Source organism: Lissotriton vulgaris, chromosome 2_1 (genome assembly GCF_964263255.1).
Source record: "Lissotriton vulgaris chromosome 2_1, aLisVul1.2, whole genome shotgun sequence".
NCBI lineage: Eukaryota > Metazoa > Chordata > Amphibia > Caudata > Salamandridae > Lissotriton > Lissotriton vulgaris.
In genome coordinates this window covers 388263079-388277550 of record NC_141687.1, presented here as the reverse complement: position 1 = coordinate 388277550, position 14472 = coordinate 388263079, and the positions used below count along the sequence as shown (strand labels likewise).

Genomic DNA, 14472 nt, shown 5'->3' with positions numbered 1-14472 from the left:
CTAAAATGGACGAGCTAAGCAGACATCTAATTGATTCTCAATGGCAAAGTTTTCTCAGACATCTTCAGGCCAAGGGGAACCATGCAACTGAGCTTTTTTGCCACCACAAGGAATTTAATTTGCCATGACTTTGTGTTCAGGTTGCCAGAATGCTGTTCCAGATGACGTGTCTTTTGATTAGGCCAGTTGGACCTTTGCTTTGTTTTTCCCCCAATTCTTCTTGTGCATCAATCAAGTAGCACAAGCCAAAAATGGTCATCATCACTAAATGCAAGAGATTTCCAAGCAGACTGAATCTCAACTCAACAAACTCTAGCAAGGCTCTGCGCCACACTCTTCCGTAGCTGAACTTGAACGCTTGGCACCCGATTGTTTACAGGAGGGTCATTCACATCATACACAACATTCATACAACATTCAACCCAAAGGTCTTGGCGATCGGGATATTTTTGCTGGGCTTTTTTGTTCACTTTGACCATCAATGCTGTTAGTAATAATCAAAGGTGAGAGCATAACATGGGCCTCCAGTCTAGAAATAATGGGCGTAGTCACCAAAGAAACAAACCTTACCACATACATAGACAGGAGCCTGTGCATTGTGACGATTTCTGATGTCTTACCTGATTAACTGAAGCGATAAGCTTACAAGAGGTAGCTCTACAACTTTCCTTACTTTTCTGGATAAGGTCTTTCTCAATGATTATTGATTTTTCACGCTATGAAAAAAAAGAACGTGGAGGGCTGGGATATGTTTGATAAAGTATTACTTACCTCAGACAAACTTGTAAGTTGGGTATGTTATCAGCACTTTCTTACACTTCCGGGACCACTTGTGCCTAATACACTTGGGTGTAACTTTGGAAGCGCAGGTACATGTGAGAAAGACTGTGATTCTGTAGGAGGTCCCTCATTTTCATGGGCCACTCTCCTCGCATTGACCTGAAACACTCACTGACGCTCACCTAAGTGTCTCTTATGACTACTGAACAATCTACATATCTTAACTACTCCACACCCAAAACGAGGCTGATCTCTCCTTCCTGACTCAGAACCGGGTGTGTTCAGAGGTGACCCCTTCCTGTACCTGCTTGCTTTTGTGAATTAAAGCCACAATTTGCTGAACCAAACCGAATCCAAGTAACACATGAATGCATCTTTTAAAATGGCACGTGACAGACAACACCCCGTGCCACCAGCCGACTAGAGCGTGTATCTGAAGTTTACCGGATTTCCTTGGAGATGGGGTCGTAGGTTGAGACCATCACGGTGCAGGCGCCGCATCCACCGACTCCGCAGCCATATTTCACTCCTGTCAGACGGACTGAAGTTGAGCAGTTAAGGGTCATATTTGGTGGTTTGCATGGTCACACGTGTTCTGATTGTTCGTATTTCTTAAAATTAAACCTAGTGCAGGCTACAACCATTGAGAGCTCCACCGAGGGGGCCCGCCGCGTCACTGGACCCGCATCACTGGTCTGGAACCTCTCCAGGGGGCTCTTCCTACTGATGGGACTTGTTTGACGCGTCAGGCGGCCTGAGCTGGTGCTGAGACCAGACCCGCGGCGCAGTGCAACAGGGGTTTCTGAAACATGATGCAGAGCTTCAAATGGGGAGGTGCTGTCCGGTACTGAGTACCGGCACTGCTTTCATTTGAAATATATTGCAGCTGTGCTTCAATGCATGTGAAGACGCACATGGTGTTTCCTCCCCACCCTCTAACATTCTTTGAAAAACAATGACAGTGTGGAAAGGAAGGAGAGTGGGGCCACAGAAAAAGTTTTCAACCAGGAAGTCATTCAAAGAAGATTCATAAAACAGCAATACAAATTAATTACGGCCATTGCCCTCTACCTAGGGCGTTAACAGTGGCTAACGCCCCGAGCATAGGGCATTAACTGCTGTTTTTTCCTCACTCTGCAGTTCTTGGCCCTATCTGAAGAATGGGAGAGAGAGCACAAGAAAAATCTCAATTAAAAGCTCTTAATATTCAACAGCTTGTGGACAATGAGGGAGTAGCTCCCATCCACATGATGCCATCCAATAAAAATGGGTGCCCTGCCTTGTGGGTCGCTCCAGCCAAAGGGTGCTAAGTGTAGGTCTGGGAGAGCTGTATACATGCCAGTTTCAGGACAGCCACTTAAGATGTGCTTACGTGTATAAATCTAAACAGTCTCATTTACTTAGTCAGTGCTTATCCCAATAGTTCTTAGGTGATACACCGATTGGGGATGTGCACGGGACACCCCAGACCCAGGCTGAGGTTCATGATCCCTACGAGGCAGCACCTTTAACATTACCAGGCTGGGAGACTTTGGTCTGTTTTCACTTTCACCAGTTTGCAGTACTATGCATCACAGAATTTGACAGCAAGATGTGTTCACATGATTTGAAGTGTCTTTGATTTATGAATGCAATACCAACCTGGAATAACCTAATGGGCAGTTTCTGCATTCATAGTATGCAGTGTGCAGTGTTCGGGTGTCACTATAGCTTTTGAAGCAGGACAACACAGGTTGAAGTGATTTGTTGCTACTGTGCTGATACAATGCGCGTATGTTTTGTGAACTATTCGTAGCACTAAGTTAGTTCTATGTTTTGTTCATCTATATTTTCTCCAGCTGTTAGGGACAGGACACAACAATAACTTATAGCAGGAAGATACAATACAACAGTCCGAATGAAAGCACTAGACCTGAGAGGCCACAATAAGAGGCTGAAACATGTCGGCACTACTCAGGGTGTAAGCCAATAATTCCCCAAAACACCCACATAATCTTTTTAACCAAACCTTGGGTGCCCAATATTAAAGAGAAACTGGGGTCTCCCTGAGGTTTACTAATTTTAGGATCTCCCAATACTATTTAAAGCGCTCCCTGGAACACAGTCAAGCCCTTCCTGTTTTAGAGGAACGCGGATGAGACCTGATGATGGAGCATGCCACTAATAGAGTGGTTTAGGGGCTTTAAAAACAAGGCTGTCCTTTGGTTTAATCCATTTTTATCCCGAAATAAGAAAACATCTTGAAAATCAGTTTATTGCAGTTTTTCATTACCAAGCAGCAAAAATCTCCACCAAATCAGTTTACTTCAATTTTATAATACAGTTAGTAATGGGATATACGTTTCGTTAAAATGACACAACATACAGACATGATCATTTATAAGCAATATGTATCATAAATATTTTGGAATGATTTTAAAACCAATTACTACATTTTGCCTCAGTGCAAAAATGTGTATGCAATATTTATTAGGACAAAATGTGTAGGAAAGTGGATTTTCTCAATGTTTTGCAACAGCCCAAAATCTATATTCACAACACCAATCAGACAAAAAGGCTATTTTATTATAGCCCCACCTGCAGAGGGTTGCATATGCGTTTCAGCAGAATATCCTAATATTCTGCGCGGAGAGAAATAAAAATATGATATGAACGAGGTGTTTGGGAGTAACAACCAAAAGTAACTACAGTCGCTAGTTGACTTGCGAGGATATCATTTAACGGATGTGATTTGAGAGCTGTCTAGCAAGAACATAATGTTTTGTACATTTTTTTGCTAGTCTCTTTAGGTGTGATAAAATGCCCCAGGGGTGACAGGCTGATACACCTGAGACATGTAGGAACATACCTTGGGCTTGGCTGAGAGTTCCCACAAGATGCCTTTACACAGATTAATGATTTGTAGATTGCTTTTCAAACACTGTATGTGAAATGAGATTGTCTCCTTCAAGAGTAAGTTGCCCATGATTACAAGTTACATGACAATGGTGGGTTGCCAACTCCACACCAGTAATTACCAGAACCATGTGGTAACCTCACTCCAGAACTGGGGAATTATGAGTTAAACCCCATGAAATTGGAAATAACTGTGTGTACATTGAATTACTGAGAAAAATGTCCTAATCCGGGAAGTTTAACTCACACATTTGCCACCTGATTTAGGGACATTACAGACACTTCGAGGTGCAATATTTCTTCTGGAACACACAGCAGCAGGGCCTTGAACACTGGGCCTTCTTGCTGGCAGGCACTTTCCCTTGATATCAGTCTCCTAGCATGAACATAGAAACTATTTCATCACTCGCACTTTATTCGAAGTGATGCAGCGTACAAGAGGTTGTCACATTATATCAGCCCCCCAGAGTCACCCATCCCTTCTCCTTTTACGTCAGTAACAAACCTTGGTAATATTAAAACCACAGCATCGTCTCCAAAACAGAGGAATCTACGCATGAGGCTTGCAAACATAATATAACCAATAATTTTAAAACAATCATTCAATACTGTACCTTAGCAGTGCTGCAAAGGTGCCTTTTTTGTTTCTAAAGCACTTGTTCTCAGTCACTACATTTCCTTGGGAACATAATGGAGAACTATGTGCAGATATTTACTATATCCAATCCTCCAGGTATCTGCAGTTGAGGAGATGCCAAGGAAACGTCAGGGCACTGCTGCAGCCCTGAGGGATTGTGAGAGATCTTACGCCACTAGCAGGTCGGACCTGAGGATTCCCGAGGGATTATGAGGGATCTTACCTCGCTAGCAGGCCAGACATGAGGATTCCCGAGGGATTGTGAGGGATATTACGCCACTAGCAGGCTAGACCTGAAGATTCCCCGAGGGATTGTGAAGGATTTTACGCCACTAGCAGGCCGGACCTGAGGATTCTTAAGGGATTGGTGGAGTGGTGTGGCTCACTGGTTAGAGGCGGCAGACCCGTAAGCAGAGGACGGCCCGGGACCAGGGTTCGATTCCCGACGCGGCAGGGTCGTGGACCAGGGTCAGCGGGCTTGATAATTCTCGCCTCGGTGCCTACTCCAGTCAGGGACCACACTTGGCAACTCTGGGCATTAGCTTGCCTCATCTTCACAACGGCCCCCCCAGACCGCCAGGGATGCTTGGTCGCACCTTAGAGATACCCATTAGGGACCATCTCTCAGGGTGAGCCAGGACGGGTTCCCCTGCGGTCGAAGCGCGGAGATACTCCTCCGGGAGTCGATTCCTAGCGCTATATAAACCCGCAATTAAATTAAATTAAATTGTGATGGATCTTACCTCACTAGCAGGCTAGACCTGAGGATTCCCGAGGGATTGTGAGGGATCTTACGCCACTAGAAGGCCGGACCTGAGGATTTTCCAAGGGATTGTGAAGGATCTTACATCACTAGCAGGCCGGATATGGAGATTCCCGAGGGATTGTGAGGGATCTTATGCCACTAGCAGGCTAGAACTGAGGATTCTACCGAGGGATTGTGAGGGATCTTACATCACTGGCAGGCCGGACCTGAGGATTCCAGGAGGGAATGGGAGAGATCTTACCCCACTAGCAGGCTAGCCCTGAGGATTCCCTGTGGAATTGTGAGAGATCTTAAGCCACTAACCTGAGGATTCCCCAGGGGATTGTGAGGGATCTTACCCCACCAGCAGGTTTGACCTGAGGATTCCCAGAGGGATTGTGAGGGGTCTTACGCCACCAGCAGGCCGGATATGAGGATTCCCCGAGGGATTGTGAGGGAACTTACGCCACAAGCAGGCCGGACCTGAAGATTCCCCAAGGGAATGTGAGGGATCTTATGCCACTAACAGCCAAGCCCTGAGAATTCCCAGAGGGATTGTGAGAGATCTTACGCCACTATCAGGACGGACATGAGGTTTCCCCGTGGGATTGTGGGGGATCTTACCCCACCAGCAGGCTAGACCTGAGGATTCCCAGAGGGATTGTGAGGGGTCTTATGCCACCAGCAGGCCGGACATGAGGATTCCCCGTGGGATTGTGAGGGGTCCTATGCCACTAGCAGGCCGGACCTGAAGATTCCCCAAGGGATTGTGAGGGATCTTACGCCACTAGCAGGCCAGACCTGAGGATTCCCAAGAGAGGCATGTGGTGGAACTGCCTGGGTGGTATACACAGCTACTGATCTGGGCTGTATGCGTAGCTACTGATCTGGGTGGTATGAGCAGCTACTGATCTGGGTGGTAATCGCCTTCATGGCGTCCCGGCCTTCACCAGCCCCACACCTCCTGAGGAAGAGGGTGGCTTACTCCTCCAATACCATCATAAGGATTCCAAAAGTCTTCCCCTGCGTAGCGCTGTGTAGAATGTTGGGAAAGGAAGAACATGGAGTAGTCTGTATTCCTAAGGTCTCTGGGTTTTACCTCAAACTTAAAAAATAGGACTTCTAAAAACAACACATCCCAAATAATACTTCGAAAAAGAAAACTCCCCAAAGTGTTTGTTGCCAAAATATATTGAAGTAAGGAGAGTGGGAAAGAGTTGAGGGGTTTAAGGCTACAGGGGGTACGCTTATGGGGTAGGGGTTTGGATTAGGGTTATAGGGTTAAAGGTACATAGTTAAATGCCTGTATATGGTTTAATGATAGGTCTTAAAGGTATAGGGGTTTAGAGTATATGATTAGCAGTTAACACGGTGGTTCCCAAAGTGTGCGCCGCGGCGCCCCTGTGCGCCGTGATGAGAAGCCAGGGGCGCCGTGGCGCCACCCAGGATGTGTCTCCTTAGTTCTGAACGTGATCTCAGCCCTCGCCCTCTGCATTTAAATGGCTCAATTAAGAGCTCGGTGAGGTTACGGAGAGTGCTGTGGACATTGCTGTATGGTTTGTTTCACTGGTCTTTGTTTCTGAATGAACGTCTTACCCTGTGCATTGTGTTTTTTTGTTGATGTTAAATACAAGTTACACAAAGCTCTGGTGCTTTCCATTTTACTTTCCCTTTCGTGGAGTGTGGCGGAGTCTGTATATGCTTTCCTTCGGAGTTCCAGCCGGGTGCGTCTTGTGCCATAAATCTGAATTACATTGAAGGCAGAAATAGCTTCGAACACCTTTTTTGCGGCTGACAGCACGGCAGAAATAGAGTGGGAGAAAGCTGTCAAAACAGCAAAGGTTGTGTTAATAATTACTGTTGTAGAGTTGGATTTTTACAGTGAGGCCAGTACACTTCCGGTTTGGATGTATCGAATAGAGGTGGACAGCCTCGAATAAGTGTGATAGCAAGTGTTCAAAGAAACGGATATTTGAAAATATAGCTTACAAATATTTATTTGTGGCAAATACTTTTTGAGGGAAGGGTACTCAATTGTTTTTATTCGCAAGGAAGCTGCATTACTGTGAGGTGTCAGAGCGCTTTACATAATAACCAGTTGTGATACATAAGGATTTAGGATTACATGCGTTACATAAAAGATACAAGCAGAAAAAATTGCAAATGTACAAGTAGTAAAGTCACACAGGGAAGAGACAAATATAAAAAATTGCAAATGTACAGGTTGTAAAGTCACTCAAGTGGATAAACTCTAAGAGTCACATAGGAATGGTAGAGAGTACAAAGGTCTACTGCGGTGGTTTCCAAAGTGTGCGCCGCGGCACCCCAGTGCGCCGTTAAAAAAATGGAGGGGAGCCACGGCCCGATGCCAATTAGGTCAAGGGAGCCACGGGTCAAAAAAGTTTGGGAACCACTGAGTTAACAGTATACCGTTGAGGTTTTGAGGTAAAGAGTATATGGATATGGGTTAGAGATGAAGGGCTATGGGTTACAGTACAGGGTTTTGGGTTATGGGTAAAGACTGTGGGATATAGGGTTAAATATTGGGATTAAAGGTGTGAGATGTAGGACTTTGTGGGCATGGTTTTGGGTTATAAGGTTAAAGCTATAGGTTTAGAGGTTTAGAGTATGGGGTTAAGAGTTATGATCCTGAGATTCAGAGTATAGGTGCTATATAGGTTGGGGTACAGGGTAACCGTGTAGAATATGGGTATAAAGCATAGGGTACAGGGTTTAAGAGGTTGGGGTTAGATTTTTGGAGACAAGGATATTCGGTGTATGGTTAAGGTGTTGTCTTCTTGGGTTAAGGGTTTGGGGTATAGTGTTGATATGAGGCACAGCATTACAGGTATATGGTTAAGGATACATGGTTTAGTTGTAGGGTTATGGGCATGGTTAAATGGTTAAGAAAGTAGCCATAATGACATGTGTTTAATGTCCTCTGATGATTGTTAAAGCTATTTTTAGGTTATCTGTTCAAAATACAAAAAGAAATATTGCATTTCACAGTATCTCCACTCTTAATTAATTCTGAGGGAACACAATGCAATTTAAAAAAGATGCAATTAAGGGTGTTACTAATGAACTGATGCAACTTATCTGTGTCAAAAACAATTGAAACAACAAGGTACCACTATTTCCTGCCCTGGCACTACCCTCCGGCTCACTGTTCCAGGATGTGTTTCCATCAGAGGTCAAGCTGTGCTCTTTGATGGCTAGCCTCTGCTCTCAAGGAAGTAGGAGTTTGGATGATGCCTCACCCACATTGCTGTGTACAAGAAAATCTGCGCCGCCATCAAGCATGCATCTTCCATCTCCAAATTTGCTTTCAGGGCTAAAACCAGTGCTTAGTTTGTAAATACCTGGAAGTGCCAGGGACCAAGATATTCCTCAGGAGGCCACTGCATCTTGCACCACCTATAGGCCCTGCCAAACCTGCCAAATCCCCATATCAGCACCACCTACTACCATCACAATTTTACAAATGTGAGCATATAGACTATACTTAAAGGTATAAGAATGAGTGAGTGAGTGAGTGAGTGAGTGAGTGAGTGAGTATAAGACTTGTAAAGCTCGGACTTAGCCCAGGGGCATCAAGGCGCTGCGGACAGAGATCAATATACCAGATGTTAAGAGCTGCAGACCTAAAAGATTAAGGCAGGTGACAGTTAGAGCAGGTGAAAAGCCAGGGCTTCAAGGATTTATGTAATGAAGAATGTGTTTACAGAGTGGAAATTGGGAGAGGAAGCAGATTCCAAAGGTTGGCCCCTATCAGCGAGAACGTCCCCCCCCCTATCCCCCCCCCTCCCACCTGACTTTCCTGAACCTGGAACTATTACGGGATTCTTGCTAGCAGATCTCAGGTTCTTGCCAGGAATGTATCTGTCAAACATTTTGTTGATGCCTTCAGAACCCCTATTATGGACGGCCTTATGGACCAAGCATAAGGCCTTGAACACAATTCTCCTCCCAAGCGGGAGCCAATGGAAGCTTCTGATGGTGGCCGAGATTGCGTGAAATTTAGGGAGCCCCATCACCAGCCTGGCGGCTGCATTCTGCACCAATTAGAGTCGCTGCAGGAGTCCCTTATTTATGCCTAAATACAGGGCATGGCAGTAATCCAGCTTGGATACCACAAGGGCCACCACTGCCTGTTTCCGAGCTGGAAGGGAAAGAAAACGGAAGTTCTTCCTAAGAGTCCGTATCATCCCAAAACAGGTCGAAACAGTTCTGTTTATTTGTGACCTCAGAGACAAAAAGGAGTCTACAATCATGCCTGAATTCTTGGCACTAAGACAGGGGGAGGGGCAAGGTCCGAGAGAGACAGGCCACCAGGCCTCTGACAGATGTCCAACTTGCCTCTGAAGATTAAGACTTCCGTTTTATCCCCTTTGAGTCTAAGATAGTTCTCAACCATCCATGCAGCCACCGCCCGCATACAGTTTTTGAAATTTACTGGTGAAGCTGAGACACTCTCCGTGATGGAAATCAAAATCTGAGTGTCATCAGCGTAGGAAAGGACTTCTAGGCCAAAAGACATAACCACAGCGGCAAGGGGGCCACATAGATATTAAAGAGAGTAGGACTCAGTAAGGATCCTTGAGATACTCCACAAAACAATTGTTTGGGGGCAGACAAAAATGGCCTGGGTGTGCTAGTAATATTATTATGTTTAATAGTATATTGCATTGTTAAACACTCTGCTCCTGTGCTGACAGTGCCACTGTGTAGTGGGCAGTAATAATACTGATGCCAAGCATCGACAAACACCGGCACAAAGTAAGCACTGGCCTGGCTAAATAAAACCTTACAATTTACACAGTGAAGTTCCACCTATGTGTCTTTCATATCTGGGAAGATGCACCATGTGATTGATTGGTCTTCCTGCCTTTCAATGATGGGGCAACAGGTCAGGAGCCTGCCAGCCGTTTCCTTTGACTGTGCATCTGCTGCTGTATGTGGCTGTGTGGTGGTTTACAAGCCAAACATCTTGAAACAATCATGGAAGGCAGGTAAGTCGCAGAAAGCTCTGCTGACATGTCTCTCCCTCACCGGGGTGAAGCTTTTTGCCTTGCAACTGGAAGGCAGCCCTGCCAAGTATAACGCATCTCGGGTTACATTAACGCTTTTCCAATAAATTTGCACATCCTAGTGAGGTCTGAGCCGGGCGGCTGATAGCATGTTCTTTCAGTGAGTAACACTCATTTGTATTCATGCAACCTAGCTGGAATGAGGCAGAGAGGGGCAGTTAGTAATGTAGCAGTTATTTTTCTATATGGAAGTTATTGTCTCTCTCACTCATGACAGTACAGCATTTTAGTGATCCGACCCGGGCTGGATATAACTGGGCCTTGATGACAAATATGCTCATGGCATGACATTTCTGCTGAACTGTGAGGCGCACAGCAGCTAAAGCAATAAAAGCGTGCTTCACCCCTTACAATATGTGGGGGCGGGGGTGCAACGCAGAAAGGCACCTGTACAAGCAACTGGTAGGCGAGAAAGTCTGGGGCCAGATGTCAGGGTCTTCCCGAGCTTACAGTAGAAGATGACTTACAAGCCAGCTGCTAGCCATCTCTGAGCCATTACTGCCATTAAAATTTCCTGCACGTAGGTCAGTCTGATGGAACTCCATAGACTTTTGAATTTCACTTGGGTTTATTTCAAATTGTGTTTCCTTCGCTGGCTGCAAAAGGTTCTTCAGTGCCTGATTTTTTCATTTGACTAACAATCATGTTTACACTGGTATGTATTCAAAGCAGCTACATTATTCCAAGTTCTTATGTACTGTATTAGTAGCTATGTAGCACTTTTCAAAACCCTTTCAACGTTTTAAGTGATTGTGCCGATTCGGGCCTGCTACTGCCAGGCATCACGATGTGGGTACCCCCAAGCCAGGTTTTTCTTGCACTCTGGGACTTGTAGGTCTGTATATCCCATTATAAATCCAGAATTACAAGTACTAAAATGCAATGAAAAACAGTATTTGAGGACCTAGTCACATCAATAAAATCAGAAAACTTGAGAGCTGATAGGCTCAGAGGCTTTGATGTTTTTTTTTCTGCAATGTTATTTTTTTTTACCCTATGACACACGCAGGGGGTCATTAGGATGGCGGGCAGACTTTGCCCGCCCGCCATCCTCGTGGTAATAGGCACCGCCCGCCATAAGGGCAGGGGTCCCGTGGGGAGTATTAGGATGTGCCCGCCTCAGTGGCGGGCACATCCTGTATTTTTAGCATTGTGGCAGGCGGTGCTCTCTGCACCGCCCGCCACAATGCTAAAAATGCATTGCAGCATTTGCATTTACAAAGCGGCAGGCACCGCGCGTTGCCTGCCGCTTTGTAAATGCAAATGAAGGGGGGTACCACAGGTACCCCCTCTGTGCTCCCCCCACCTCTCCTTCACTCTGGTGGCCCGCAGGGGACCCCCAGAGTGAAAACCGCATGGGGATTCGCCGCCGTGGAAAGGCACCTAAATACAAACATCATAATATGGCTGGCGGTGTCTGATAGACACTGCCAACATATTATTCCTTTTCCGCCCCGGCCACAAGGCGACCAGGGCGGAAAAGAGGCAGACGGTCTCCTTTTCCGCCGATGTCCCCCCCGCCATACTAATATGGCGGCAGGGGGAAACTAGTGTGGATGTCGGGCGGATTGCCACCGCCAGGCCGGCGGTGGCTACCGCCAGCCTGGCGGAGGCAATCCGCCTGATATCGTAATGACCCCCATAGTTTCAATTAAGTAGTGGGGTGGCTCAGTGAGTTGAACTTTTTCTGCAGCTGTATACTGTGATTAATTCAAATCCTAGCAAGACCAACTCAGCCTCCCATCCTTCCAAAGTTGGTACCATTAAAATACATATAAGTACTTGTTATTTTCAGCACTCAGAAATGGCCCTAACATGGTATCAAGCATTTTATAACAATCATGTTACTACTATTATTTTATTTTTAGTAATAGATGGTAACATTTTTTATATACAAATAATCCCATTGTTCTCCAAAAGATTTCCTACAACATTTTTCCAGTGTTGAGTGGAATGTCATGATTCCGCATATCTGTCTCCTTTTCAAGGACAAAATTCAGCTGGGCATGATAAGTTAAAGTAGTTTTCATTAGCCGAATACTTACAAACTAGAGTATGACTAGCTCTGGATTGAATTGAAATATGTACTTTAAATGACCAGTACATTGTGTAGACCAGCGGTTCTTAACTTGTGGTTCTGGGACACTTTGCGGGTCCACAACACCTACTCAGGTGGTCCGCCAATGCTTTGAATTCATATAGTAAACACCTGGTGCCCACTAGGGTCAGTCCGGCCTGTTCACAAAGTAAAAAGGGGCAGATTTACAAGCCCCTTGCGCCACTTTTGCGTCATTTTTAACGTGGGAAAAGTGACACAAAAGTGGCGTAAGGGGTTTGTAAATCTGCCCCTGAGTGCGTATAGGTGGAAGCTTTTTCAGCTATTTAGTGCCGAAATTATAGAATGCTTTGCCACTGTCGGTTCGTCAGGTCCAGTCAGAGTGCGTTTTCAGGAAAAAACGTAAAACTTGGTTCTTTATTTCAGGATCTATGGGGGTTTAATAGCTGCATTTAGGGCTGAGGATACCTGTACCTATCGCTAGGATACCTCATTTACGGGAGCTATGCGCTTAAGAAATTGTATTATTATTATATAGTATTCGCCAACCGCTGGGACTCTACAGCACACCCTCAGCTGGCCCCATTGGTGGAACCGTTTATCCTGCAGCCCATCCCCACAGGACCAATGAATTGCACATGTCAAAGGCCCTCTCTTCTGATCGGTACACATCATCTGGGTCACTGCCGTATGAGCCACGGTAGACCCAGGAAGGAGAAACGAGTATTCACAGAAAAAAAGAATGCTGAAAAAATGAAGCAGGAACTGACTAGCCCATTAGAAACTTGATAGAATTCCAACAGGCAAATGCCTCTGAAAGGCAGGTGGTGCCATGTCACACCTGACAAGTGTCGGACGAGGACAGAAAATTAGCCCGGGCACCAAAATAAAACAGGTCCCCATTAGTGAATCAGGTAGCTAAAAATGTGACCCAAATTTGCAAAAAGAGGCACTTTTGAATTTTTAAAGACATGCTGTATAGGGGTTTTGCGAGGTATAAGAGACAGTGTGCATTTGTGCTTGCTACAGGCAATGTTTGTGGTTATAACAGGGAAATAAACAATACAAACTGGCTAACAGACCATAAAACAAGCACACAAACTTTCAAAAAACCGGCCCACACACTCACCTATCAGACCAACCCCTCGGGCACTGCCTGATTGCCCTATAAGCCAGTTCGACTCTGCCTGACATACCTGACATCTCTGTTTCTGATTCATCCCATTAGCCAATTGGATGCAAGAGGACAGGGGCGCAACTAGGTCTTAATTTCGGGGGGGCTAACATGGCAAATTAAGGGGCGTGGCTAATGTTAATCAATTGGGCCGGGCTAAAATGGCAGATAATCAGGATCGATTAATGCTCAGGTCAAGCGGAGAAAACCTGCAACCCTAAAATTACCCCCTCGTACCCCAAAACCCATTACCACCCTGAACCCTGAACCCTGAAATCATCCCCTTAGAACCCCATACCTGCGCTGATCCCTAAAATTACACCCTTACCCCCCACAACCCATACCCACCCTGAACCCTAAAATTACCTCTAGCACCCCAATACCCACACCCTAAAATTAGACCCTTGCCCCCTCAAATCCTATCCCACTCTGAACCCCAAAATTACCCCCCTAGCACCCCACAACCCATATCCACCCTGAACCCTAAAATTACCCCCTGGCACCCCAAAACCCATTACCACTCTGAACCCTAAAATCAAACCCTGGAACCCAAAACTCATACCCGCGCTGATCCTTAAAATTACACCCTTGCCCCCCAAAACCCATACCCACCATGAACCTTAAAATTACCCCTGGCACCCCAAAACCCATCCCCATGCTGAACATTAAATTCTCCCCAGGCACCCCAAAACCCATACCCACCCTGAACCCTAAAATTGCCCCCCTGACACCCGAAAACCACACCCACCCTGAAACCTAAAATGTCCCCCCTCACACCCTAAAACCCATACTCGCACTGAACCCTAAAATGAACCCCATGGCACCCCAAAACCAATTACCACCCTAAACCCTAAAATTACCCCCTGGCACCCCAAAACCCCTACCCATCCTGAACCCTAAAATTGGCCCCCTGACATCCGAAAACCCACACCCACCCTGAACCCTAAAATTCCTCCCTCACATCCTAAATCCCATACCCACCCTGAACCCTACAATTAACTCCATAGCACCCCGAAACCCTTAACCACCCTAAACTTACCCTTGGGACACCAACACCCATACCCACACTGAACCCTAAAATTACCCCCTGGTACC

At 45.9% G+C, this 14472-nt stretch overlaps 1 protein-coding gene across 1 annotated transcript in view; it reads right to left on the bottom strand.

Moving 5' to 3' along the window:
- LOC147730418 (aldehyde oxidase 1-like) overlaps positions 1–14472 on the bottom strand; it is a gene marked incomplete at its 5' end in the record, with an annotated part of 524934 nt that overhangs the window by 435339 nt on the left and 75123 nt on the right. The window contains one exon of the mRNA XM_086954065.1: positions 1225–1321. Within this exon, the coding sequence (XP_086810191.1) occupies positions 1225–1321 (97 nt within the window). The remainder of the gene's footprint in view (positions 1–1224; positions 1322–14472) is intronic.